The sequence below is a fragment of the Fusarium mangiferae genome (assembly GCF_900044065.1).
Source record: "Fusarium mangiferae strain MRC7560 genome assembly, contig: FMAN_scaffold002, whole genome shotgun sequence".
Classification (NCBI taxonomy): Eukaryota; Fungi; Ascomycota; class Sordariomycetes; order Hypocreales; family Nectriaceae; genus Fusarium; species Fusarium mangiferae.
Genome location: NW_024573922.1, coordinates 1,609,606 through 1,635,557, shown reverse-complemented (window position 1 = coordinate 1,635,557; position 25,952 = coordinate 1,609,606). Strand labels below are relative to the sequence as shown.

Sequence of the window (25,952 nt, the reverse complement as noted above, 5' to 3'; positions counted from 1 at the left end):
ATAACGAAGCCAAAGCTCAAAGCAATCAACGGCTCAAATAAGTGCGAGGTCTTCTGAACACGCGTCAAATCATTCAATCGGACGGAGTTAAGACTTTTATGCAGTCAGCACCTTCTTACCTCACCTCAGGCGACGATCCTTCGTAGGAGTGCGTTGTTGGGCTAGCGAACACCCACTTACCGATGCCTCTTAATCGTACTCGGCGTATAGACAAAAGCCCCAACAGGTGGTTCAGTTTTCTCAAGAAAACAAAACTTCTTGTATGGTACCTATGGAGCATGCTCATATGCTTAAAAGCCCCACAAGGTGGCTCAAACTTTCCCTGGGCTTTTGACCCCTGTTCTAGAACGCCTTTTGTGAAGAGGCGTGGAAGCTTCCAAGCGGGAACTGGGCTTTAAGCAACAAAACTTGGGCACACACTATTGTAAACAGAGTGTTGGAACAGATCTTCGTTGATCCATCGGAAAAGATTCAAGTTGCGATTTTATATGAGAGGCGTAAACCAATCTTCGACATGTTCCTAACCCAACTTCAGGTCAGACGCAACCAGCCTCACGATACCCTCATGCAGCAAGAGCTCTTGTAAAGGCCCGACTTTCGCCACCTTCAACAACCTTAGCCACGGGCGTGAGATACGCATCTTCATATCCACTATCTGCCTGCAGGTGCCGCACATATGCCTGTGCAACCTTGATCCAGCTCTTCTTCTCAGCAGCGCTCGATCCGCTTCCCTGCCAGACCCAAATAGCTCTTCCACCATCATCAAGCAAGAAAACATCGTCGCTTTCTAGATCATCATGCAATATGCGTTCGGCTTCCTTGACAAGACCGAACGAGAGTTGTCCCGATGCGTCACTGAGCCTGAATAGCTTCTTGGACGCTTTGTCAGTGGTGCGAGGAGCAAAGGGTTTCTTGCAGTGGAAGCCATCGCGGCGTGTTTCGTCATCGCCGCCGAGGAGATCGATAATTCGTCGGGATCGGGACTCGGCCTGTGCAATAACTTCGACTTCCGAGTGTTTTGCGACTGTCATGTCGTGAACGATCTGGGCTGCCTTTGCCTTCTCCATTGGACTACAATCCTTGCCCTGCCACACCCAGATCTTGTCACCAACATCCAAAACAAAGACATCCGTGTCGTCTAGGCTTGTCCATGTGGGCTCGACTTCGTGAACAACAACTCCATTGGCGCCAGCAGCTGGGTTCTTAAACACACGCAGCAAGGTGAGCGTCTGCTTTGGTTCCTCCTCCTCTTCCACGTGTCTGAACCCAGACTCAACTCCTCCAGACCGGATCGAAATTCGTGGGAACAGTGCTAGAAAGTCATCTGAAGGTGCCTCTTGAATCTCTCGGTGCTGGGTTGCCGAGCCTTTGAGGAACTCATCCAATTCGACAGTCTTGTACGCTGCGGTACCCGCTTCATCCTGCGATGTATGCTTTCCCAACCAAAAGAAAATGTCGTGAACGAGCTTCTCGGTACCATCATTACTGCCAATCAGTTCCGAGAAGAGTACGATAAAGCTATCGCCATCATAGAACTGGCCGTACTTTTCCTTTGGCCAAGGAATGACCTCGAATTGCTCAATGCGCCAGATAAGTAGCCCAGGCTCAACGCCAACTTTGCCATCATTCCAGGCTGGCTCCGTGAGCGCTGAATTGTACTTGACTTGATGGTCAATATCAGACCCGATCAGCTCCACGTTGCTATCCTTGATATCGTATTCCTTCAGATGAACGAGGCCTTGATTCGGTGCCATTTTTGTTTTGGCTAGGGTGAATGGAGTGTAAGAAGTTGTGATAATAATGCTGTACTGATAGGTCTTGTCCCAAATGTTTTGAGGCGTTTGCAATTCTGAAACAAGCAAAGTCCTTGGCTGAGATGTCCTCTTTATGTGAGATTGCTCCAAGCGGGGAGAGCATGTGCCCTGATTGGAGCTCACTTGGCATTTGATGACTGATCAATGAGGCGCTGAATGACCTGACGATCTTTTGTTATTAGAACATGAATCAGATACAGTCGACAAGCTTCAATCACAAGTCAGATATGCCTGGTCCCAATGAATCACATAGATCAATCCACATTCATTAACAGTGCTATTATCCAAGCAAGCCGAAGACTCCGCGATGCCGTGACCGGCCCTATGCTTTTGATCTGCCAAGTTTATCGAAGATTGTTTACTACACTTCCCACCATCACAGCGACCTCTCGGTCCCAATTGACTTCCGCCTTCGTTCTAGCTTTTGATCCCGTCAATGCGCTATGTAACTGGGATCCCTTGACTACAGCCTGGCGGATTGCGTCTCCAACCGTGTTCTTGTTCGTTCGTAGGGTTCTAGCTACGACACCCCCACGATTGATGATATCCTGCACACGCGTAGCGAGACTGCTGGCCATGGTCCTCCAGAAGAATGAGGCGAGACTTCCGGTCTCAAGATGGGCGAGAAGGAACTGAAGTAAGCTCGCTTGGGTCGGTTGGCTGGAGGTGGGGAGAAGAGGGTGGGCTGGAGGCTTTGTAGTCTCGAGGACAGCCTCAAGGGAGACCACGTTTTGACACTTGGCCATAACATCAGCCAAGGCCTTATCCAGTGTTGGTAGTTGGCCCAGAGAACGAGATAATGCCGTAATGCTAGCCTGTAGCGCCGATCGTATATAGGTTTCCAAAGACTGAAGCAGCAGCCTTGGAACCCATTTGTCGGGCTTGAACCCGGTGGATGGTGATAGCAGGTAGAGTGCAGTCAAAGCAGATGCTGTCCGTGCCTTGATCTCTTCAACTTGTGCAAAGGTCGAGGTTGACTGCACAGAGAATTCGCGAATGGTGCGCTCCGCCCGCTCGCGAACTGATCGATCGATGGGGGTTACGACTGTATCCTGCAGACTCTTGACGGCGTCCACACGGTTGAGTCCAAAGCCTTCTTCACCGGGAGCTTTACGATCAAGTACTTCTCGTAGTGACACAATTGTGTAAGCACAGCGTACCAGGGCCCGATGGTCCTCCTTGCCGGTTCCGCTGTCGAGCTCCGAATGCTGAACCTCAAGCTGTCGACCAAGCTGCAAACATCGTCCAACCGAGCGGCCAAGCTTCAGGGTCTCCCATAACCGCAGAGCGACGAGCCTAACCTCGTCTGCCTCAGCATGTTTATCAATGACCTCCCTCTCAAGCTGGCGGTAGCTGTCGTTCAAGCTCTGAATCTGGCCATCCAATTCACCAACAATGTTCTTGGATGCTTGTGTCTGTTCCTGAGTATAATTGAGCAATGGGACGGCCGAGCGGGTCGTCAAGACATCGATATGCGAGTCAATCTCTTGAGCATCGAAAAGAACACGAGATAGGGGGGTAGAGAGGTCGAGGGGTGTATCGTTGGGGTTATTGGTCGAAACAACGAGCGTATTCGCAAAGGAAGCGGGAGAGAAATCAGGGTCGAGGAAGGTCTCATAGTCGATGTACGACGGTTCTTCGTCGGCTATGATGTCTTCTGCCATGGTGTATATAGAGGGATATGATCTCGATGTTGGCTCTCAATGTTACAGCCGTTGACAGTTGGTGATGTTGGCGCAAGCTCAAAGTGTTCAATTGGCTCTTAGTGGATGTTCTGGAAGTTTGCCGGCCTTTTCGGGCATCGCTCTCCCGCAGGTACGTACCCTTCACCTGACCATTCTGTATCTCAGGCACTTGAAGCAAGGTCTTTGGCTTGGCGGCTTGGGCGGAGCAGAATGGATCCATCTCATCGCCGCGGGGATTAAACGTGCCTACTAACCGTCCGTCCATCCGTATGCACATTACAGTAGCAGCGGTATTAGCGGGAGAATTCCCTGTGCTTGGCACAGCAACCAATGAACGCTTGAGCACGGAGCTCGCTACAGTGAGGTCATCACTACATGGGTGCTAGAAGTGGATAGACTCTGATGCCAGTTAATGGCATGATGCAGGTGCTTTGAAGAGTTGAATAGCCTCAGTTCTTGGCGTCTCTTAGCTTGACTTGACTGCAAATGATGCTCAAGTTACTGACAGTATCCTCTTGTTATCAATGTTGATCCTTTTCGCGCGCAATCTTCATTTCCCGCGTATTCCGTGTCCCAATATCTCAGTATGAGAGAATTTCGACATGCAAAAACGGACCGCCCGGCGTCTCCACCTCCACACCCTCGGAAATACGTACCCAGAAAAAAGATGACTGCCATCCACTCAGCCGCGAGTCGTTTCTCCATCGCAACGGCATGCCCGGCATATCCCATTGCCATCCAATCCGCATCCAACCAACGGTATTTTGTTTTTCTTGATCACTTCCCTCCTGCTGCTCATTTCTTTCTTCCTTCATCTCGACGTCGTCGCATCTCTTGTTGGCTGAGATCTTCGTCGATTTGAGCCATGCCCTGATGCGTTCCGTTGTTGAATCGACTCTTTTCTACTGATTGACAACCCTCTCGATTCCTCAAGGGTGAACTGCCCATATATACACAAGCAATTGCCTCGCGACAACTACCCAGCATCTGCTCAATATTCGCTCGAGTCTCCCGCTTGCGGTTGTTCTCTTCGATACTCGCAACGACCGTGATACCCTTCAGAGCGCATTTGGAGCCGCCATAGCACGCACGCGCCTCAGCCTCGACACCAATTGCCCAGCATGAATGGCTTGATCGAGGCCTTTGCCCATATCTCGGCTCGTGCCGTAAATGAATGGCCAGAGGGTGACAAGGGTAACAGCAGCGACACCATTCTCGGCGGCGTCCACTTCAACCTCACGACCCTCAAGTACTTCAACTACACATTCTACAGCAACAACACCATCTCCAACAACTCTAAATGCTACCTGACCTTTGCGCCCTATACTCCGGCTTACGTCTTCCCGAACGGTACATGGACCAATGCCACTAAGTGCTATTCCGCGATCGAGAACATCAAGACTCGTGGTTTTGTCGGAATTGGATTCGCTGTTGCTTTCGGAATTGCTCTTGTTCTCAACCTTACTGTCCTGGCTAAGCATGGAAAACTCTACGTGCCACGCGATTCGCGCTTCTATCCCATCGGTCGTCGCTGGCAGTGGTATTGGGCCTTGTTCAGTGCGGCTGCGGCTCTTATCAGTCTCTTTGTCGGCATTGATATCGATCGATACTATCTCCAGGAATTGCCCATCACTGTCAATGTCTTCTTTTGGTACCTCCTCTGTATGGGCACCGTCGCTATGACTTGGGAAGCTGTTCGTCATTGGGGCTCCTGGCAGGAAAGGCAATATGTCGATCCTAATCCGTTTATCCTGCGCGATGATGACCGTCGTTCCAAAGTTGAGTTTTGGTTACCGTTATGGTTTTACCTCTGGCTGTGGCTGAACTTTTTCATGGTGGTTCCCCGTAGCTGGAAATTCACCCAGCTGCAGCACTCGGAGGAGCAGACATTGGCCAAGGCGGTCCCTGGAGCAACTAATACTCGATTCAAGGTTGGCGCCTTCTGTCTCGTGGTAGCCTGGCTCACTATCGTCTTTTCCCTCCATCACTCGATCAAGCATTATAAGCCCCGACACCGCGGTATCGTCAACCGCGCTGTTGGCTTTCTTCGATACATCCCTTTCCGCTTCTGGCTTATCATCCCTCTGTCAGCGGCTACCATTGCGTATCAGGCCTTCATCTCATGGGAGTTTGACTACTCCATTGTCAAGTACAACGGAAACATCCCCGTGATTTACTGTTGGGGCTTCCTGCCAACTCTGCTCATCCTTTACATTCAGTATCTCTACGGTTTCTTCAGCCCTAATGAGGACAAGAGTCTGATCCGCAAGAGACGAGAGCGTGGTGAGATGATCAACCGAGAACTTGGCATCGTTAACAAGCCTGCCTGGTGGCACCGTGTCAGGGGTGACCATCTCCTCAGCTTCAAGGACAAGCTTACTCGCAATGTTCATGAGATTGGAGGTGGTAGAGCCACCGGTCGACGTATTGAAGGAGATGCGGAACGAGACCTGCGTGAGGAGGCTTTGGCTGCTGCCAGAGATGATGATATCGAGATGGGTCACATGCATCGCCCCCTAGACGCTTCCAACAACCCACGCTCTGACCGGGCTGGCACTGCTTCTATTAGCTCCAATGCTTCGCGATCGTTTGTCCAGCCGTACACTGGTAAGAATGAACGACGCCGTCATGAGCGCAATATGGAAGCTGTCGCCGGTATTCTCTTCCCCAACAACCTCGCCGAGGACCGAGCTCGCCGTGAAGCGCAACTTGGACTTGACGGCCCCCCTCCGCCCCCTTACATGGACGGACAGGGTCGAGGTCGATCCTCCGGGCGTCCCGGATCTACCGGTCGCAGCAACAGCACCGAGACAAACAACTCCATCAATGCTCCTCCCCAACAAATCAGGAGTATGTTGGATATTTAAGAGCCGACGCGTCATGATACTGTGAGCATTGATACTTATATGAGAAGTTTAGGATTGTTACTTCGCCCTATACTTTATGATGCTGGGCCTGATGAAGCAAAAGAATCTATTACAAGGATAGTTGGCTACGAATTTGGGGTGTTTTTCACGGGATATTCTGCCAGCCACTTGCATTATACACCAATACTGTTAGATATGACTATGTACGAAAATCAATATGTTTAATGATATACATTTCAGATATCTGTTCTGAGTCATCTTGCACTGAATGACATGATGGGAAAAGACCTTGAATCCCGAACTGACAAGAAAGTTTAATGCTTGGGTGTGAATGAGCTGGGCTTGAGAGTACGATACCCATGCTATCATGTTAGGCTTGTCTGTATAAGTAATTGTATAGAAATGAAGAAGAAAAACTCACATATTACGCTAATAACATTAATTTGATGCTCTAAAAAGTCGCGCATCTTCCTGTGGTGTGTTTTACAGCAAGATACGTTGGCTGTCAAACTAGGTTACCCTACAAAAGCGATAACCGAACAATGGCCAGTGTCTGAAAGACGCTCAAGGTTTGCGATAAGTAGTCCAATTTCTAAGTATCTGTAAGAACAGTATATAGAAGCCACCGTATTTTATCTAAAAAGAAACCACCCCACGCTGTAGCTGAAGGTTACTCCATGTCAACCGCGGGGCAGACCATGTCGAAGCATCAACAATACGATTTGGCAAGGACCCTGGGGATCGACACTAGAACCGTCATGATGTCAGCTCTTACTACATCTGGAGTATCAGTAGCTTAGTATGCAGGATAATCACATGCGGGGATGCTCCCCAGCTGAAGGCGATAAACTACTTGGCGTTGATCGCGGAGCCTCAAAGCCAGGTCTAGATGTGAGTGGTGAGGGTACATGAAGGGTGGCGTCTAGAGGTCATCATGCAACACTTCGGGCTCCAACACACAGACAAAGTCACTAGATATGCAGAAGGAATATCGCCTCCGCAGAGGTGCCCTTAAACAGGCACGGTATGAAAGCAATACTTGTACAACAGTACGATTTACCATAACTCCCCGAATGGAGCATGGGAGGGGCAGTCAGCACGAGCACACCAGGTTGGAGTCACCGAAGAGAACCGAGAAACAGGTCTGATAAACAAAGAGATTGGACGTGGGCACAGAACCGAGGAATGATGGGCCCTCAGACTTGGGCTACACCTCCGCACAATATGCGATAGGGATAGTTAAACTCCAAGGGTTGCACAAGAAGATCGTGAATCAAATCATGAGACTTTGACGTACATACCTACATGCAACCACGCACGCGAATGAGGATACCTGCATGGAAGGCCCATGAGGTGCATGCAGTCATGATGTGTAGCAGCCATGTGTTGAGGACAAGTCGGGTTCAGAACCCGACCCTCAAGAGGAAGCCCAGCCAACTAGGGTTAGCTGCATTCAGACCCAGGTTCAGCTTCACCATCGCAGGCCAGTTGATCTGAAAATCGACTTTGAAGGTCAACCAGTGAGTGAGGCTGAGGCGATGAGAGGCATGTCGGTGGAAGATCCACCAGAAGCAGTTAAGGCCTCCGAATTTTGGGTTTGAGCATAAAAGAGCGGTGTAGGATCAAAGGCCCAAACGAGAGAGTTTAAAGACAAGACGAGACAAGTTCAGGACAAGACAGGCAATTGCCAAATGCTGTGGGCCTCTATCGGACAATAGTGTTAGCATGGCCACTAGCATGTGGCTTGGAAACAAAGACAATTCAAGACAACATGAAATTGACGGTCCATGTGGAAGGTAACGAGACAATCAGAAACTCCCAAAATTCCAGGACACGGCAAAACATTGAATAGCGAGGTTGGGAAGGATGGAGGGTCCAAGGCAAATTCGAGATATCTCGGCTGGCAACACATACTCGAAATCAACGAACAGAGTGGATGGATCTCGTTGCAGGTTCAGTCAAGTCGCAGTCCCTTGCTTCACCGGTCGCCCACCTCCCGACCCGTGAGTGATATTGCCCTGCTTCTGGAGGGAGTTGTCACATGGGTGTGGTCGGAATAAGTGGACGCGGGGCTCAACTGCGAGTCCCCCAAAAAGGAGTCACCAAATGTCGTCGTCAACGTCAAGTTGGTGTGCAAGCCAGTACATGGAGGTTAGGTCGAGGGTGTAAGTGTGACATCCTTTGAGACCATGTTACTCTGGTGGATAGGTCTGTCGTCAACCTGCGCCGTGCCTTGCATTTGGTGGCATGGTTGGAGACCAGGTCAGAGGCTAGGATGAGGGCTCAGACAGTAGTTCAGGAACGATTAAGGTACGGTACATATCAAGTGAGATGACTGTTTACACTGGCTGATAAGAGGGATATCGAGAGTTATTGCGCTTCCCAGGCATACGCATAGTATTCGATAAATTGAAAGAGGCGCTTGTTTCCCAGCAACCAGCGGTTGGAAACAACGAAAAGGCGGTAAGCTGGTCTGTGGCTCATCCATTCCTGAGGAGCAAGCTCCATGCTATTTCGGGAAGAGAATGTTTCGTACTTGGTGCCTGGAAGTAGCACTGAAGGTAAATCCACCCAGAAGCTCGAGGCTGGACAGACGTGGCAAACCTTCAGTATGGCTCGTCATGATATGTATGAGCCAGGCGGCATTGAGTTGAAGAAAGACCCTCAATGTTGATCCTCAACGCCAAGTGGAGCTGTCAAGGCGACGAGGCGCAAACGGCGGCTGCTTTAGAGGCGGCTGGTTGCGTAGTTTTAGTGTATATGCAGGTCAATTCTCGCATCTCTATCGTGATCCTTGGTACTCCGTGCCGATGCGAGAAAACGATATTAAGCGATGGGAAAGTACTCAACTCAAGGGTGAGGTGTGCATCTGCTGGGTTGCCTGTCCAATTTTAGACTTTCCCCAGGTACCCGAAAACACTGAGACAAGCAATACCCCCATCCAAGATCTGGAGGCTGAAAGAGGACAACGAAGAAAAAGAGGCTGGAAGTCTAATGGTCACCGCTAGTTGACTGGATTGCCACCAAGAACCAAGGTACCAATGGAATTCGAGAGCGGGCATCTCTTCAAACGCTGGTCCCAGAAGCTTTGCTAAATGTCCGATTTCTGGTGCTTGGCGTTGTGGACATGGTTATCATCCTCATTTCTCAAAAGCCAAACGAACAAAGAGAGCATTAGAGAAGTTCAAGGGATACATACAGTAGCGCTGCTGCATCTGAGCCAATTAAAGGATGAAGACGGACAGACAGCGGCCGAAAGGGTTTCTCAGATCATCGGGATGTGTCGATAGCATCCAAGGGAACCCTGAATCATGCAGGACAGCAATAGTGGGCTGTAGCAATAATCGTAAACAGTCGAATCAAATGTGACCTGCCTAAACAATAACGACATCGAATTTGGTGGTGGATAGTGCTAGAAGTTGTCTCAATTGTTTTCCACCGTCAAGTGCTCATCTTTTTTTGGCTGGCGACATCCCACCTGCTTGCTTATCTCTTATCGATAGAGGGTCACAGGGCGCACTGATGACGGGAGGGAGGGGGACGTGCATGAGCGATAGACAGAGGGGGTGGGGTAATTACCGTCTCTACCTAGCTTTAGCTCCAGCTCTAAGGTACAGTACTTTATGTAAGGTAGGTAGGTAGGTACTTAGTGGAGGGGCGAGGGGTTCAAACGATCAGACGGGAAGGAGGGGTCGAGTATTCGAGGCAGTGGAGGTTACCTTAGGTTAGGTGGCTCCGGGGAGCAAGAAGACTTCTCGACATTGCCAAAGTTCACTGGCCTTAAGATCTGGAAGATACCTGAGCTTGAGGTACCTCAAGTCTTTTCATCGCCAAAGGCAGAGATTCTGAGTTTTTCTTTTCACGTCCAGTCCCTTATATTAGTGTTGTACGTCCTGCAAGGTACTTTACCTTCAGTTGAGTGTGAAGGCTCTGTCCGTACCTCTGCTTCTTAGCGGCCATCCAAGGAGAGAGCCTGTAAGTCACAGCTAAAATTGACAACTCAGATCAGAAGCACAGCAAAGGCGCGAAACGAAACGAAGGAACCAAACAATCACGGAACTGGCCGCCTCGGAAAAAGAGAGCCTTCATGGCTGGAAAACACACAGTATCCATCTTAAGGACCCTTCATGGGATACGCCAACTAACCACCAAGAACTCTAGAAACCTTCTTTAAGTTGACGCCCAAAGTCAATTTCAACCAGCCGTCCCATCGCCGACGTCTTCCAAGCCTCAAGATTACAGTAGATCGAGGCGAGAGAGATGAAGTCGATCATTGACTGTACATATGGTATTCCGGGGTTCATGGATCATGCAAGTTCCATGGCACAGCAGCGTCTTGTCGCTGCTACACGGAGAGTACGGGAAGATGCTTGCAAGATCACAGATCATCGTCCATCGGTGGACGACTAGAATCCTTCCATTCGCACATCAGGTGAGCATCTTGTGAGCCTCGAATTGTAAATGCATTCCTTTCAAGCTGCATGCGCAACGTCCAGCCAGAGCTTGCAGAAACGCAAATGTGAGCCATGTTACTCTCTCCGCACGCCTTAGCTCTGCGTCGTGCGCCTCATTTATGCGAAGAATTGGCGTGTGAGACAGAGCCTTGAACTCGTCGGACAGATTCTGTTGCATCGGCTTCTACTCAGTCGATTAGAGCCAGATCCGATATTGATACGATGACTAGCCTATGGATGCTTCATTGCTGTGCTCCAGCCTCCTGAAGGGTTCATGTGGCCAGTAGAGCTTGGACGACTGATCGTTCTTGGCTCTGGGATGAATGAAGTACCTGGTTCTTGACCACGCACGATCCACCAGGCACGCTAGATCCATCCGCAAACATACACCGCCGTGAGATGCATGCAGGCAAACACTTTGGAGGCACCTGCTGCTGGGCCTGCATTGAGAGAACCAGTGTGCTGGCAATTGACCCTCAGTGCGTCATACGAGGTCAGCATTGAGTTTGTCCTGACTTGTACGGCATCTTCGGAATCAGTGGCCAACCTCTTCCTCATGCTGCGAACTATCAAATGCCAGCTCGAACTCCACAACGACCGTTACCTGCTACCGAGATACACCCATGCGTATTCCGATTTGCGACATTTCACGTCATTGCTTGCGCCCAACGGCGCCAGTGCGATGTATGGATCTCGTGGACCTGTCGAGTGATAGACCTTTCATACTGGAGCCATCAAAGCGACGGTGCCTTCCAATTTATCAGACCGCGATATTGGAAGCGAATAACGACGCAGCAAAGACATGTTCATCATCGGGACAGATTGGCTTTAATTGAAAGGGTTGCATTGTGCTTTGATATAGCTTGACTCCCCGCACGATGTTCATCATCGACCTGAATCTCAAGCCCACCGACCTACGGGATCCAGGCACCATTGTTCATTCCCCTGCTCACGTATATAAAGCTGAGAAAAGTGACTGTGTGTTAACGTTAGGCACGCGGCGAGGGGTCTGTATCAGATTACATCGCATGGGTAAGCCGGCTGCATCCAGATGACCTGCACTGACTGGGTGACGATGAACAATCCATTATTGCCTCCCAGTCTACTCGATGTCGCTTAATTGAGTCATGCTTTCGAAGTATGCTGCTACAAGCATGTCTATGGCAAATGAGAATAAGATTTGGACAAACTCCATCTGAACAGTGGTGGAAGCCGGAATCGGGTTTGTCGTTGTAGCAAATTTGTGGACTTGTACGGAGCAAGTTCAACGCCAAGCCCCCGACACGGCCCCTTGCGGCTGGTCGGCCAGGGACGGCTTCGCTTCGAGTCAAGCAAGCACAGGTTTTTGGTTCAAAATGCGACTGGCGCGAGGTTTATTTTTACCATCGCACAGCTGCAGTTTTGGGGTCCCTGTGGGTGAAAATCATCAAAGCGCTGTCTCCAACCCTCATTGACATGGGCCCTTGATCCACCCAAGGCTGAGAACCCAACCCCTCGCATGCATGCTGGCTCCTTCTGGGTTGACGATATTATCGCGAATCCTGCAAGTTGGGTTTGTACCCTAATCCAGAGCATGAGCAGGACTGGCTCACCCACAGGCTTTGACAAGGTGCTTATACTCATGCTTGAAGCTACGTTGAGGATTCGATTCACCTGGTATTAGGAAAGTTTTGTAAGACATGATTACCGAGGAAGGTATACATCTGAAGCGGTCGAGTAACACGCACCTAGAGGCTAGGTGCTTTTCAGTGACCTTATCATCCTTGGACAGGCTGGTCAACTGTCAGCTTGCTTTACCACTAGCTTGCAGCTCGTTGGTTGATCAAGCTGTAGCGCTTGCAGGGTTATACCTCGCATGGGTCGCATCAGGTACATGCTGGCGCTATGTACCTGACCCGCCCCCTGCTCAGCAGTGCAGGTGACCTGTACCTGGCGGCTCTGACTGGCATGAGTTGGTGTTCAATGTGCCCTCAAGATAGAATTATTCAGCAAGGTGTTGTGAAACCACAATCAGTCCGCATGCTGCTTGATGCCTCTGCTTGGAATTGGACCCGCGGGCCTGGATACTACAGTTAATCAAATCGCTCTGACTTGCTGCAATCCCACCCACCCACCCACCTCGAATACAGGTTTTTTCTTGTGCCCAACAGTCACCGCTCAGGAATACGGATACTCCCAAGCAGCATCTATCGACTCATCCTGCAACTGTAACCCGCTCCCCACCAAAGCCGGCGGTGCGTTGCCCTCCACTGCCAGGGTTTCCACGAGACGAGACGAGGACGAGCTGTGGTCGGTCGCAAACTGGCAAAGCGGAGAATTGTGTTGGCGCCGTTTGAACCGAGACCAGAGCTCCGCGCCCAGCGCAACTCAACACCCACGGGCATCCAGTGCCAGGCTCGGTTTGCAGCCAGATGGGGAACCCTAGAGAATTAGGTTCCTGTCGGACTTTGGACCTACGGTGATCCAGGACAATGAGCTTGACAACAATGAGCACGACGACGTGAGGTGGCTGACCTCTAGATTGATTGGTCGGGCAACGCAACTAACAAAGGCTCTGTCTTAGTGCAAGGGAACAAGAGAGTTAGGCGACTCCATCCTGCCTCCATGCATCCATCCCGGATCCGGACTCCACAGGCAATCGATTTGGGGCGGAAAAGCAACCATAGACATACATCATCGCCACGCTTGCCCCTGCGGCCCTGCCACTTTTTCCCTCTCTGCCCCTGTCTCGACTCACCAGTTTGCGACTGTCAACCTTGTTCCCCCTTCTGCGTCACGCACGTTTTGGTTCACGTTGTTACTGCAGTCTTTGTATGCAAGCAACACACATACAATACAGTTTCGATTTTGACTTTCTCGGTTGTCCCTTGATGAATTCAAGTTGCAAACACAAAGGATCGCCCTGCAAGTGACGAATTATTCCGTCGAATGGGTTTGACTGCATCGCTTTCGCAGTCGCTCAAAGAATAATTATCAACTCACCTCAGCTGGTCTGTGCCACTCTGCGGATCTAGGCCCTGATCTTGGCTGGCTTGCATCACCACTACGCACGCCTCCCTCCCCGCCGGCATTTCTACGTACGCTCTAAGGCGGGCCCTAGTTAGCAGGTCGTGGGTACTGTAGGAGCCTGAGAACGCCTCTACTCATTCTCTTACAACTCTCACACACACGCTCCCTGTTTCTCCATCCTCGTTGTCTCTCTTCTTGACCCCTTACATCTATCCCTCTATCCCGTTGGGATCCGCATTCTGCCTCGACTTGTACATGTTCCTTTTTGTGTGTGCGTGTCTTGTTGCATCCTGACTCCTCGGACTATTACTTCTTATCTCCATATCCCCTCATCGTCGGAAGGTTCTCGTCTTCTACAGGGTTGCCTGTGGTCGTCATCACCCGCTTCGCGATTTCTACCAAGTCGTTTGGCCGTCTCGCTGTTTTCTGTCTCAGTGAGATTGTCGGTGCATCCAAGTGAAGACATTGCAGTCCCGACAGCACATATAGCGGTGCATAACGATTACCCGACCGAATTCTCGTACCTGTGTGACTAGGACGTTGCAACCCTCCGGGCATCTTTCTCGCCCTTTCCCGAGAGGCGGATCCGCGCAACGGTAATATCGTCACTAATATCGATTATACTGCTGCCAGTATCCATTTCGAACTTTTGTCGCCATGGCGGCCGCTTTTCGTCCAGTAAATTCCCCGCTGGCCATGACGGTCTCTCGCGAAGACGTCATGGGTTCATCGACCGTAACTCCTCGACCTAACACAGCCCCTCATACACACTCACAAATACCTGCCGACGATGGTGCGACTCCAACAAGGGCAACTTTCAATCTAGCTAGCCAGAAGCCACTGCCATCCAGTCCCTTCCCGCAAGGAATACAGATGCCTGAACAACCATCCAAACCAAAGATGCCTCGGCGCCACGACTCACGACATTCGACCAAATCAGGAGACTCGGGCGACGTGGATATGGACGATTCCGATGGAGAGACTGGCACCATTGAGGATGGCGCCGGCTCTGACGATGAAAGTGTTGGAGCAGACGGACCCAGGTCAGGCAAGAAGAAGAAGTCGCAGCGCTTTTATTGTACAGACTATCCGCCTTGTAATTTGAGTTTTACGCGGAGCGAGCATCTTGCCCGGCATATCAGGTTTGTGGTCTTCCTTTGTCGCTCGACCCGACTTGGTTTGTCGTAATGCTGATTTATATCAACAGAAAGCATACAGGAGAACGCCCATTCCAGTGTCACTGCTCTCGTCGCTTTTCAAGACTCGATAACTTGAGGCAACATGCACAGACGGTCCATGTCAACGAGAACATTCCTATGGACTCGCTAGCTGCAACTGGGTCCCGGTTTCAACGGCAGATGCGGCCCGATCGAATTCGGCAAGCCGGTAATCGAGCCAGGGCATCGACAGGTGGTAGTGCCGGCGGTCCTCAAAGAGGACATTCCAAATCGCTCTCTACCTCGAGTATCACCAGTGTCAGTTCTGTCGGTTCAGCCTACAGCGTTCAAGATGCCAGACGGCGACCGCCTCCTTTGGTGATGGCAGACCCTCGCTCGCGATTGTCTTTGGAATCTTACCGGAGTGCTATGGAAGGGTCTTACCCTCACTACCGACCTGCTTCTCCTAGTGATTTCGGAACGCCAACTTCATCTACCTTCTCAACTGGGCAGAGCAGCCCTAGATGGGGACCAGGCGTTTCTTCCCCAGCAACATCGCACTCACGATCGCACAGCATGTATACCTCTGGAAGTCGAACACCAGGCCGCCGCTTGAGTGTTCCGGGGAATCCATTTCAATCCCCCGGAGCACCAGGGGGGAGATCAATGATGTTTGGGCCTGGCCCCGCTAATGCTTCGAATGTGGGTGCTCTCCCGCCAAACAGTAACGGCATCCCTCCATCCCCAACTCCTTCATCGACTTCTCAATGGTCGCGAAGGGAGTCACTGTCAGAGGGCGACTGGCGCCGAAGAACGTGGCATCCAGACAGCCGCAATATCAATGGGAATCCCAGTCAGCTAAGCTCTGTTGTGAACCAGTCATCTGTCCGTCCGAACCCACCACCACCAATCGCGAACCCTTCAACCTCTCAGTCGTCCTTCCGCCTGCCCGGTATTGAGTCGTTCGACCCTCTCCCACCTGCCACTCCACCAAGGAGACAGCCTTCGCCCATGATGGTCGACCAAGAGCCTCAGATTCGAGCCTCTTATCAACCTCATCTCCCCGAAACCCCGATGCAGGACGAGAGACGAAATCTCAACTTGTACGATGCGAGCCTTCAGAGAGGCCTCAACCGCCTTGATATCAACCACAGTACACCGCCTCGTGATAGTGCGGGTAGCTGGGCTTCCGAAGCAAACCAGGCTGTTCAGGCTCAAGCCGAGCACGTCCGGCTCAATCCTCCTACTGTTCGTTTCGAGGAGCGGCCTCCGGTATACCAGGGCCCCAAACCTCCTCCTACCTCAGCCCCACGATCTCTCCATCAACACACAGTTTCGGCCCCATCCATTACAACTTCGAGAGAAAACAAGCGTCGTGGATGGTATAATGGGCCCGTTTCCGTTCACAGAGACGGCCGACCTCCTCAGGAGCAGCAAGATCCACGGATGGCTCACGTGGATAGGATGGTGCATCCGAACTTTACTGGCTTTAGTGGATTTCCTATCAAAGAAGCACCACTACACCCTCAATACCAGCAACCACCACAACAGCTACCCCCGCAGAATCAGCAACATCCTCAGCACCCCCAGCACCCCCAGCAGCAACAACACCCGCATCAACAGACCCAGCAGCAACAGCAACAGCAGGGACGACCTGGCAGCAACGGCTCTTTAGGCCGCCTTGAGGCGTTAGTTGCTGTTGCAACAAGCGAAGGATCTACTGCCGCAGCATATTGAGCTGGGCTATGCCTCATCCACTCCGTCGTTCTCAGACGACAATGATTTGACGACTTATGACCTATTCCCTTGAACCAACTTGTCTTTTCCTCTATACCTGGCAGCGGAGACGACGCACGTTGCGGGCATGATCCTTTGCATGATACATGACCATGGAATTTTCTTCATCTCTTTTGGTACAACGACATCCCTACTCTGATTTCACTTGGCTGTTGGTTCAAATGGCAGCATTCAACAACATCCTACCGACATTGATATCTGATTCGAGGAACCGACATTCCTCCAACAATCTGAAACGTCTGGCCCCTGTGAGTTTGCGAGACAAGCTGAGCTTGTCAGATGTTTTTCTTGCTTTTAACAGCTTTTTTATTATTACTTTTGCTGAGGGTGTCTCGGCTTCCTTCTCCGCTTGGCTAGAGCATGATCTGTAACGGTAAAGGAAGACGTCATCCGTCGGCGTGATACCCTGACTTTGTTTGCATGAAGCGACATCAGTACATAATTTGGCCGTATATGAACATCACGACCTCCTGGTACATCTTGCGGTGATGCCAGGGTTGGATTTGTCGAGCGCCGTTGCGTCATTGTTGGAATTCTTGGGGCTAGACGCAGGTGGTATTGTGAGATGAGTTGGTCATATTTGACGCTTGTGTCGTGTCGTAGGGTTGGAGGATGGGTTTGAATTTGATACCCCGTGATTTGAGCGGTTTCTCAGTTCTTGTTTCTGTTGGCGTTTGTCAGGTTGCTTGGTTTAGACATGTGTCTCAGGATTCTCATGACCTTTTCACTTATCAGGGAGGTGTTGGTTTGGCAATGGAGTCGCGGCTCTGTTTACAGATTGATGATGAGGGGCCTGGTGTTTTTCTTGACGTTTATGATGATATCTATAGTTTTATACAGCGATGAGATTGCTCAGACGTAGAGCTGAGATATAATGCAAACTGAGTTAAAATTTGATCTTGGTGGGATTCTAATGTGGCCATGGTTCAGAACACCCGCCGTGATATAAGGGTAGATGGTATATCGGCAGACGTCGGTGCGGACATGTTCAGGGAGGATCCTTATATCCGGTGTCAGTATTACATGAGTTGAAAGGTCGATCACTACCAGGTCAGTGGCGGACTTGAACGGATCTCAATAAAGCTCACATTCATTCGCTTGTCGAAAACTCCGGGGCCAAATAGGGCAGATGTGACGTAGCATATACATCATATATAGACGAAATGTCGTCGAAGTTACAGGGCACGGAAAGGACATCAATTCTGAATACCTTGGAGCTTAGGTATCAAGTCAGAACCTCTTCATATCATGATCATAATTGTCTGATTAGTCCTTCCAAAATGCCTGCCGCTGATCGCTGAGAGCACCAACCTCTCGCCGCACGAAACATCGTCACCCTCAGCTCCCACTCTCGTCTGCTGATAAATATGGATGATAACCTACCCTCATCGTCGTCTTCTGCAGGCCGACTTCGGGCTCTTCTGCCAGGCCCAACTCGAGAAGGAGGCTCACCCAGGCCTCCACCCAAGCTGAACATACCCAAGAGAATATCCGTCAAGACTGCATGCCAGGCCTGCAGACAACGCAAAGCCAAGGTTGTAGGAGCTTCTGTGCCAAGATGGGTAGCTTACTGACTTTGAATAGTGCAATGGTCAAAGGCCAAGGTGCTCTGGCTGCATCACTGCTGGCAGAGAATGTCACTATGCCAGCAGCCACTACGAAGCCGAGGTTGCAGCAATGAAACGAAAGCACGATGAACTAAAAGAAAGAATCGCTGATCATGAGAGTCTTTACTCTTCGCTCAAGACCAGAGAGCCTCATGAGACGGACGAGATACTGCGGAGAATTCGAGCCGGAAAGGACATCAAAGGCGTGACTGAGGACCTTCAGGGAGGAACATCACCCGCTCCGACGTCTCGGAAACAGACAAATCCTCTTCTACGAAACAATAGTGACAATACTCTAGGCAGCGCTACAACGTCCGGAAGCGCCAGCTCGCCAACATTCTCAGCGGCACGCATGAGCCTTTCCCAACCCCAACAGCAAACAAGGACCAGACTCACAGCTTTGTGAGTACACCAACAAAACTTCAAACACCTGTCTAATATTTTCCAGAAATGAACAACCCGGTAGCCTATTTGAGAAAGCCTGGCGAGAACCTCAGCGCAGAGCCTCTGACGACTCTGCATCCATTGATCTCCAAGGGCATATACTCCCTTTTTCGCAATGGACGAACGTCATCCAAGACGACAAGCTTATAAGCCACTTACTACTGTTGTTCTGGACGTGGGACACATCATGTAACCGTATCATCGACCGAGCTATCTTCGAAGACGACCTAAAGAACCTCAACCCAACGACACGAGGCGTGCCCTCAGCACTGCGATTTTGCTCACCATTCCTTGTCAATGCCATTTTGGCCGTTAGTTGCGTATGTATGCTTTACCACCCCTTTCAGAGTCCCTGCAGACTAAAACCACGAATATAGCTATATACGACGGATCCGATTACCTTCAGCATACCAGATGAACCCAGCACCCGAGGAAAGATATTCGCCCAAGAAGCCATCCAGTGTCTGAAGCAGGAAGACACAATGCCTTCATTACCGGTGGCACAGGGCCTAGCGCTTATGTACGTGTATGAAAGCGCCCTGGGCAACGGAGAAACGGCGCTCGAGTTCCACAGGCTTATGCAGTCACGGTACATGGCGCTGAAACTTGATGATATTTATCGTTCTACGGATACTGCTATTGCGGGTTCTAGACAGAGAGCCGAAGCACATGCGTTGTCTTGGATACAATGGGGATTCTATGTCTGGGACTGGTAAGTAATGTGCTCGCGCCGAACCAAACTCATTGACACATGTGCCTCAGGAAACCAATGCACGGTCTATGTCGTCGTCTCGTTATCAAGAAGCCTGCACGAGCTAAAACTTGGCAAGAAGAAAACTCGCCGGTGAATAGAACGGAGAACCCGGAGTATTGGTGGTTCTCATATCCTGTTTCCGTAGCACCCCAGCGGTCGATGAAGCGTGAGATATTCGAGGCCGAATGTAACTTTACCGAAATCACAGAGCAGGTTCTCGAGTTCCTTATCCCTTTAGAGCAGGGACTTTCACCGTCTCGAAATGCCGGACGTGCTGCAGAGTTGTACTCTAAAATCATGGAGTGGAAGTTCTCCTTGCCTGAAGAGCTAAGGGCTGAGAATGCCGTTCTGCCCGCTGCTATACTACTACAGTAAGTCTTGTAAAGGATCATGCAGAATATTATCGGCAACTGATATGCATCTAGTCTAAGCGCGGATCTTGTAGTAATCAGCATTCTGCAACCCTTCGACCATATTCCCAAATCCGTCTTCGGTCCCTTTATTCCACGTCTAACATCTTACGCCCACGCAACAAACGCCATGTCAACGATCTGGCACTTCCGCGCTCTATACACGATCCACAACGAGCACTGGCTCATCCAAGCATGCTCCGTCTGTGCTTTCAAAGTCCTTTTCGCCATTGAGGAGAGCCCTGTCCAACTCGAAACGTTCGTAAAAGCGTGCCGAGCCCTCATGGAGCTTCGAGAAGCGTTCCCTGTGGCGGAGGAGGTCATTTACTCTATTGAATCGGTGGTGAAGAACAAGAAGGTGAATCTACCTTCGTATGCGAGGGAGTATATGCCCAACGGTGCTGGAGACGGTGTTGGGGATTTGAAGGGTGTCAGGGTTAGGGATCACAGCGTTATTGTTGAGAAGGCTGGTTCGGATGGGAGTGAAGATCGGTTGACTATGACGGGCCTGCTTTCAACACTGACTCCTAGTGAAACGGGACTGTACTAGTTCATGTAGACAAGTTGCGTGTATGTATATCTAGATAGACAGTTTGGCGTTACCAGATAGAGCGCGCAGATCTTTGTTCTTGGATATATATTGCGACACGTTTTAAAGCAACGAGAGTCTGGTTCGTAAGACTCTTCACTAGATCCAAGTACTTCAAACTTCCAGCAAATGCGAATCATCTAATTTGATTTCGGCAACTCTGTCTACTTTTCTGATCTGACATATCCTCTCGTTGAACATAGTCTCCCCGCAGCGTCATGGGACTGCTCCCGGCGTCTGCTGATAAGCCTCTTGGTCATTCTCGAGGCACCGACGAAATTCGCTACGGTCATGCCCCAGAACAATAAGATTCAGGGGCAAGCTCAAGCAAGTCACCGCAAGTTGGCACCTTCGTCAAAGTCTGATACTCCATCCATGCTCAGATAGAGAAAGGTATAATATTTTCAACTCTTCTAGCAGCCTCCACTTCTAAACGCATCCCTGAACTGTCGATGTATCGTCAACGGGAAGCTGGTGCTCTCTCATAAAAGTTTTGCTGGATTAATCGATACAAATCAGTGGTAGTTCAGTTTATGGCCATTCTTACCAACAAATGACTTTGGTGATTTTAGTGGTTTACATCACGATGTTGAGTTGACGTTGGATTGAGTTCCATTCTTGTAAATTGCAGCGGTACAATGTTTATACGGGTCGTGAACTTAGGCCATTCCATGAACATCGATACGGAAGCTCATACGATACTTAACATCGGTCAAACATACATCACTGCAATCCACAGATTTGTCAACTTACAACTCATTATCATTGGCATGCATGGCAGCTAATATCATGAACGCTAAGAACTGTGTCCTTCGTGCACGTCTCCACGCTATCTTCCCGTTTTCTGTATACTACCCTTCTTTGTCTTTCATCACTGTCCGTTCCGTACGCCCACCGCCTGTCTATCTTGTCTTCGTCTTGTCCAAAAACGCCTGGAAAACCCAATTCTTGTTCCGTCATTACCGCTCATCACTGGGAATATGTCCCTCGACAGCACTCAGCGCCCCCAGATTCACCTCGCCGAGACGTTCTCCAACATCCTGGACACCGGCGAGGAGAGCTACGCACTCGATCACATCCTCTGGTTCCAGGAGATGCGACTTGGCCAATGTGACCTTTGTGCTCGCTCCAACGGTGACTGTGAAGACGTGGTTGGCATCCAGCACAGGGCCCGAAGCGGCATTAAGGCTTCGGAACATGTCCTCATCCGTGAAGTCGTCACCCATGCATAAGGCAAACTCGAGGTGCCCAGACTTGTCTTCAGACTCGGTGCCAGGTGTGTGGTACATGGTAATGAGGCGCTTGGCGATCTCGCCCTTGTTGATGAACGTGGGGCGGACTTCGATATTGGCCTTACCAGGCATCACCTCGACATCCCATTTCGCGCCAACTGTCGATTCGAGCTCCTTATGGCACTCTCGCGACATGTGAATGCCTTGCTCGGGGTCGGCCAATCTGTAGTGCCAGGTCAAAGCACATCGCTTTCTCTCAATAAAAGAACCTTTTTTACGTCAGCGTGCGTCAATTGGAACATGTGTCAATGTACAAACCTTGAACCCTGTCGGTGTATTTCTGGAAGACCTCCATCACCTCAGCCTGCCATCCCATATCGAACTTCTCTGCGAGGTTCTCCCACTCGTCTGAGCCGGGGTGCTTCATAAAGCTGCCGTGCTCAGCTGAGAATCCAAGACGTCTGTTGTTGCCAAGGTGCTGCTTCAAGAAATCCTGATCTCGTCCCGAAATGATCCACACAGCATTCTTGGGGTCTGAAGCCAACAGGTCAAGGGTGTGAATAAGACGCTCCGAGGGCACTGCAGCACTAGGCTCGCGCACGATGGGCGTCAGGGTACCGTCGTAGTCGAACATGAACAGACGTTTGTTGGCTGAGCGGTATTGAGTAAGAAGAAGAGCTCGGTCGAGTAGAGGAGTGGAGTTGGCAGAGCTGCTGTCACCAAGAACATTGTATACCTTGCGGATGAACTTAGTGATCCAGGACTGCACATTGTGCTCAGTAACGTGTCTGTAGAGACGAGACTGCATCTCTTGTCGCTTGTCTTCGGACATGGTGAGAGCAGCATTTATCTTCTCAGCAACGCCACTGAGATCCCAGGGATTGATGTGGATGGCATTTCTGAGACTGCCAGCGGTACCACTGAATTCTGAGAGAATGAGAGGAGCATTGCCCTCCTTCTGGCAGATGATATACTCTAGACTTGTGGTGTTCATGCCGTCACGCACAGAAGTGATGAGACCAATGTCACCGGCACGCAGAAGAGCAAAGTACTCGTTCTGGCTGAGGTACTGTGGGTAGTGCTGAACGGGAGAAAAGCCCAGGCTTCCGTACATGCCGTTGATGCGCATAACAAGCTCATTGACACGGGTCGCAACCTTCGTGTCGTCCTCAAGATCTTCCTTCTCTGCCTCGACGCTAGTGGGCGAGGTGACCTGGATGAGAACAACCTTCTCACGCCACTCAGGGTACATCTCAAGGAAGCGCTCAAAAGCTTGCAGCTTCTGGGCAACACCTCTGACACTATCGAGACGGTCACGTCCGACAATGATCTTCTTGCCGCGGTAAAGCTCGCGCAGTGCGTTGTACTTGGCGGTCACGGCATCGGTCCATGCGTGGCTTTCAACCTTGGCAGCGTCAATGCCAATGGGGAAGACGCCAACTTGGACGCGAGTTCCATAAGCATCAATTCCGAGAGTATCAGAGGGGAATCCAAGGATTCGCGTGCAGCAGCTCAGAAAATGGCGAGAGTAACTGTATGACTGGAAGCCGATGAGGTTTGAGCCCAAAACACCCTCAAGAACCTCCTTTCGTCGAGGCAGGCAGCGGAGGAACTCGCTACTGGGGAAGGGAGAATGCAGGAAGAACGAGATGTACATGTTAGGTACTCTCTGTCGCAGCATGCTGGGAAGCAACATGAGGAAGTAGTCATGAATGATGACGATGTCGCCAGGCTTGTAGATCTCGATGATCTTGTTGGCGAATTTCTGGTTCATTCTATAGTAATCGGCCCATTGAACACGTTCGCGGCGGCCGTCGGTCGGCTCATGTTGCTTGTAGTGGAGGAGGGTGTAAAGATCGTGCTCAGCATAGCGTCGCCAGCGGGCCTGGTCCTTGAGAAGGATACCCTCAGAAGTGGCCTCGGATTCATCCGAGAGCCAGACAGGGTAGGTGCGGATGGTCTTGTTGTGTGACAAACGGTACTCGAGGCGGTCTTGGTCCTCGCGGGGCACCCAGAGACCATCGACTGGAGGAGGAGTCGGTAGGCGCGAGTTGCCGTCAATGGGAACGGGTGCGGAGAGGGCGTTGAGCGATGTCGCACCAAAAGTGTTTGGGGCGGGCGTGCCGGGTGAAGAAACGACGTCATCAGTTGGAGCGTCGATTTCGCCGGTCCACGCGACAACGGTGTGATTCCATGGGGTAGCGTCGGAGGAGAGGTATGCGAAGGAATCAAAGAGAGCAGATTGGCCGCGACGAGATTTCAAGTCCTGTAGTGAGAGCAAAAGTTTAGCTGAGGCTCGATTTTTCATGTGACGAGGGGGAGGGGAGCTGAAGCTGGCAGGGAGGGAGGGAGCTCCTCTGTAGCTTGGTTGGAGAAGAGGGGGAAATGCAAGCTAGAGAGTGAACCCCAGTAACTGATAGTGATACGAGATGAAATGTTGAGGAAGCGAAGCGAAGCGAGGTGAATAATTAGTTAGTTACATACCCAATCACCGCCTTTTCGATAGACGAAAGAATGCGGTGTGTTGAAGGTAGCCGAGATAATGTTACCGCTCAGAGCCAAATCAGGGTTGGCAGCTCGAATCTCGGACAAGGACTCGCGGCGGCGCAAGTTGGGCGCGCCAGTGGTTTCACTGGAGGTTGCCATTTTCCCGGTCAAGGTGCGATCTGAGAATCAGGCTCGGGAGAGGAATAGAGAATTAAGGTGAGGAGAATCGTGGACGAAGAGGTGTCAGCTGGCGTCTCCTTTGGGGTTGTCTTGTCGGAGCAAGGTGATCGCCGTCTGTCTCTCGCGAGGAGTTTAGACGATAGAGTAATGCGCGCGCGTATTCCGTGATTAAGAAGAAGCGGAAAGTGATGGGATAGAATAGAAGAAGGATACAGCTGGGCTATACAAGCTGCGCGAAGCAAAGAGTGTTTGGGTTTGAGAGATGAAAGAAGAGAAAGGTTGTAAAGTTATGGCGGAGGAAGGATGGATGGTTAAGGTTGAGCGGGACTAGGAGGGAGAAGCGAAGGGGAAAGAAGCGATTCTACAGGCTGGATAAGGTAAGAGTAACCTGGGATACAAGCAACGGTGACGTTAGCTGTATCTGTTCTGTCCCCAAGAAGATGGGACATACATAATAAGTCAAGTCAAGTCAAGGCAAGTCAAGGCACGGTCTGGTCTAGTCTTAAAGTCGGACCGGGCGGTTTCGGCGACTCATCGTCGTGTGTTGCTGTGCCCATCCATCCAGGCGGGCACTGCTGTAGTGTCAGTGACTGATGAATGAGGTGGTGGGGCATTTCTCTGCTGTAAAGGTGCCTTGCTTTTTGCGGGCATACCACTAATGGATGTAAAAATGGCACATGGTGACTTTTTCTGAGGCTCAGTACTAACCCAACGTTAGATAGCAAGTTAATAAAATCGCAAGCGATTGAACACGCCTCGACAATTTGACCGTCAAACCATTCATATTTCCACTTGCAGAGACTTCTCCAGGTCTATCTACACCAGAAACTAAGATCTCTCCATTTTGTCGCAGTATCATGAGCCCTCAGCACACCTTCTGGCTCACGCGCCGGAGCAAAATTCTTAAAGGCCCGACAGCTGCCAAGATGCCTTGACTTGGGTCGCCAACTCGAGTGAACCCAGAATATGGCTGCCGATCAGGTACAGGTGAACATTCAATGGCTGAAATAGGCAATCTAGCTTTGGCTATCAACACGCATTCTGTAGGCAGAGTAGACAGACGACCAGCGTTACATTGTCTTCAACGTCGATCCTTTGACAACACCAGAATGTCGTGATAACTCTCGCCATGCAAGTTGCTTTCTCGTTAATCGAAACTCTCGCTTAGTGAGTATCGCTTCTGTAGACCACCTTTTGTATCGGATCATATGGAAGGTGATAGAATTAGATATCTGGTGCCTCGCATGGCGTTTGTTTCCATGTGACCGTGCGTGCCAATAATGGCGGGGGAGGGGTAATGAAAGCAATGCGGCCGACAAACACCATCTATTGCTTATTTCAACCGTTCACGCAGCTGAGAAAGCATTGGCAGCACTGACTCAGCATTTTGAGTTGCCGATGTCTAGTTATGTATGTTTCTTTATTCAGCTTTCCCATCCTCTGAGCATTTAAGCCTACTAAGGCTG

The 25,952-nt window shown here is 50.6% G+C and overlaps 6 protein-coding genes across 6 annotated transcripts; 3 read left to right on the top strand and 3 right to left on the bottom strand.

The window, feature by feature from the left end:
* Window positions 1-563: 563 nt before the first annotated feature.
* Window positions 564-1,754, bottom strand: FMAN_06140 (related to severin, depolymerization of actin filaments; the record flags this gene model as incomplete). Its single annotated transcript, XM_041827118.1, has 1 exon — window positions 564-1,754. The coding sequence occupies one exon, from the start codon at window positions 1,752-1,754 to the stop codon at window positions 564-566; it is 1,191 nt and encodes a 396-aa protein (XP_041678113.1).
* A 404-nt stretch (window positions 1,755-2,158) lies between these two features.
* FMAN_06141 (uncharacterized protein) lies at window positions 2,159-3,478 on the bottom strand (the record flags this gene model as incomplete). The annotated part of the gene is made up of 1 exon (XM_041827117.1): window positions 2,159-3,478. The coding sequence occupies one exon, from the start codon at window positions 3,476-3,478 to the stop codon at window positions 2,159-2,161; it is 1,320 nt and encodes a 439-aa protein (XP_041678112.1).
* Window positions 3,479-4,620: 1,142 nt separating this feature from the next.
* On the top strand, window positions 4,621-6,366 carry FMAN_06142 (uncharacterized protein; the record flags this gene model as incomplete). The annotated part of the gene is made up of 1 exon (XM_041827116.1): window positions 4,621-6,366. One exon carries the CDS (start codon window positions 4,621-4,623, stop codon window positions 6,364-6,366), a length of 1,746 nt encoding a protein of 581 aa, XP_041678111.1.
* Window positions 6,367-14,486: 8,120 nt separating this feature from the next.
* On the top strand, window positions 14,487-16,723 carry FMAN_06143 (uncharacterized protein; the record flags this gene model as incomplete). Its single annotated transcript, XM_041827115.1, has 2 exons — window positions 14,487-14,971; window positions 15,037-16,723. 2 exons carry the CDS (start codon window positions 14,487-14,489, stop codon window positions 16,721-16,723), a joined length of 2,172 nt encoding a protein of 723 aa, XP_041678110.1.
* A 1,427-nt stretch (window positions 16,724-18,150) lies between these two features.
* Window positions 18,151-20,548, top strand: FMAN_06144 (uncharacterized protein; the record flags this gene model as incomplete). Its single annotated transcript, XM_041827114.1, has 6 exons — window positions 18,151-18,318; window positions 18,368-18,792; window positions 18,839-19,154; window positions 19,212-19,546; window positions 19,597-19,959; window positions 20,014-20,548. The coding sequence occupies 6 exons, from the start codon at window positions 18,151-18,153 to the stop codon at window positions 20,546-20,548; spliced, it is 2,142 nt and encodes a 713-aa protein (XP_041678109.1).
* A 998-nt stretch (window positions 20,549-21,546) lies between these two features.
* On the bottom strand, window positions 21,547-24,465 carry FMAN_06145 (putative trehalose-6-phosphate phosphatase; the record flags this gene model as incomplete). Its single annotated transcript, XM_041827113.1, has 3 exons — window positions 21,547-22,088; window positions 22,138-24,085; window positions 24,304-24,465. 3 exons carry the CDS (start codon window positions 24,463-24,465, stop codon window positions 21,547-21,549), a joined length of 2,652 nt encoding a protein of 883 aa, XP_041678108.1.
* Window positions 24,466-25,952: the final 1,487 nt, after the last annotated feature.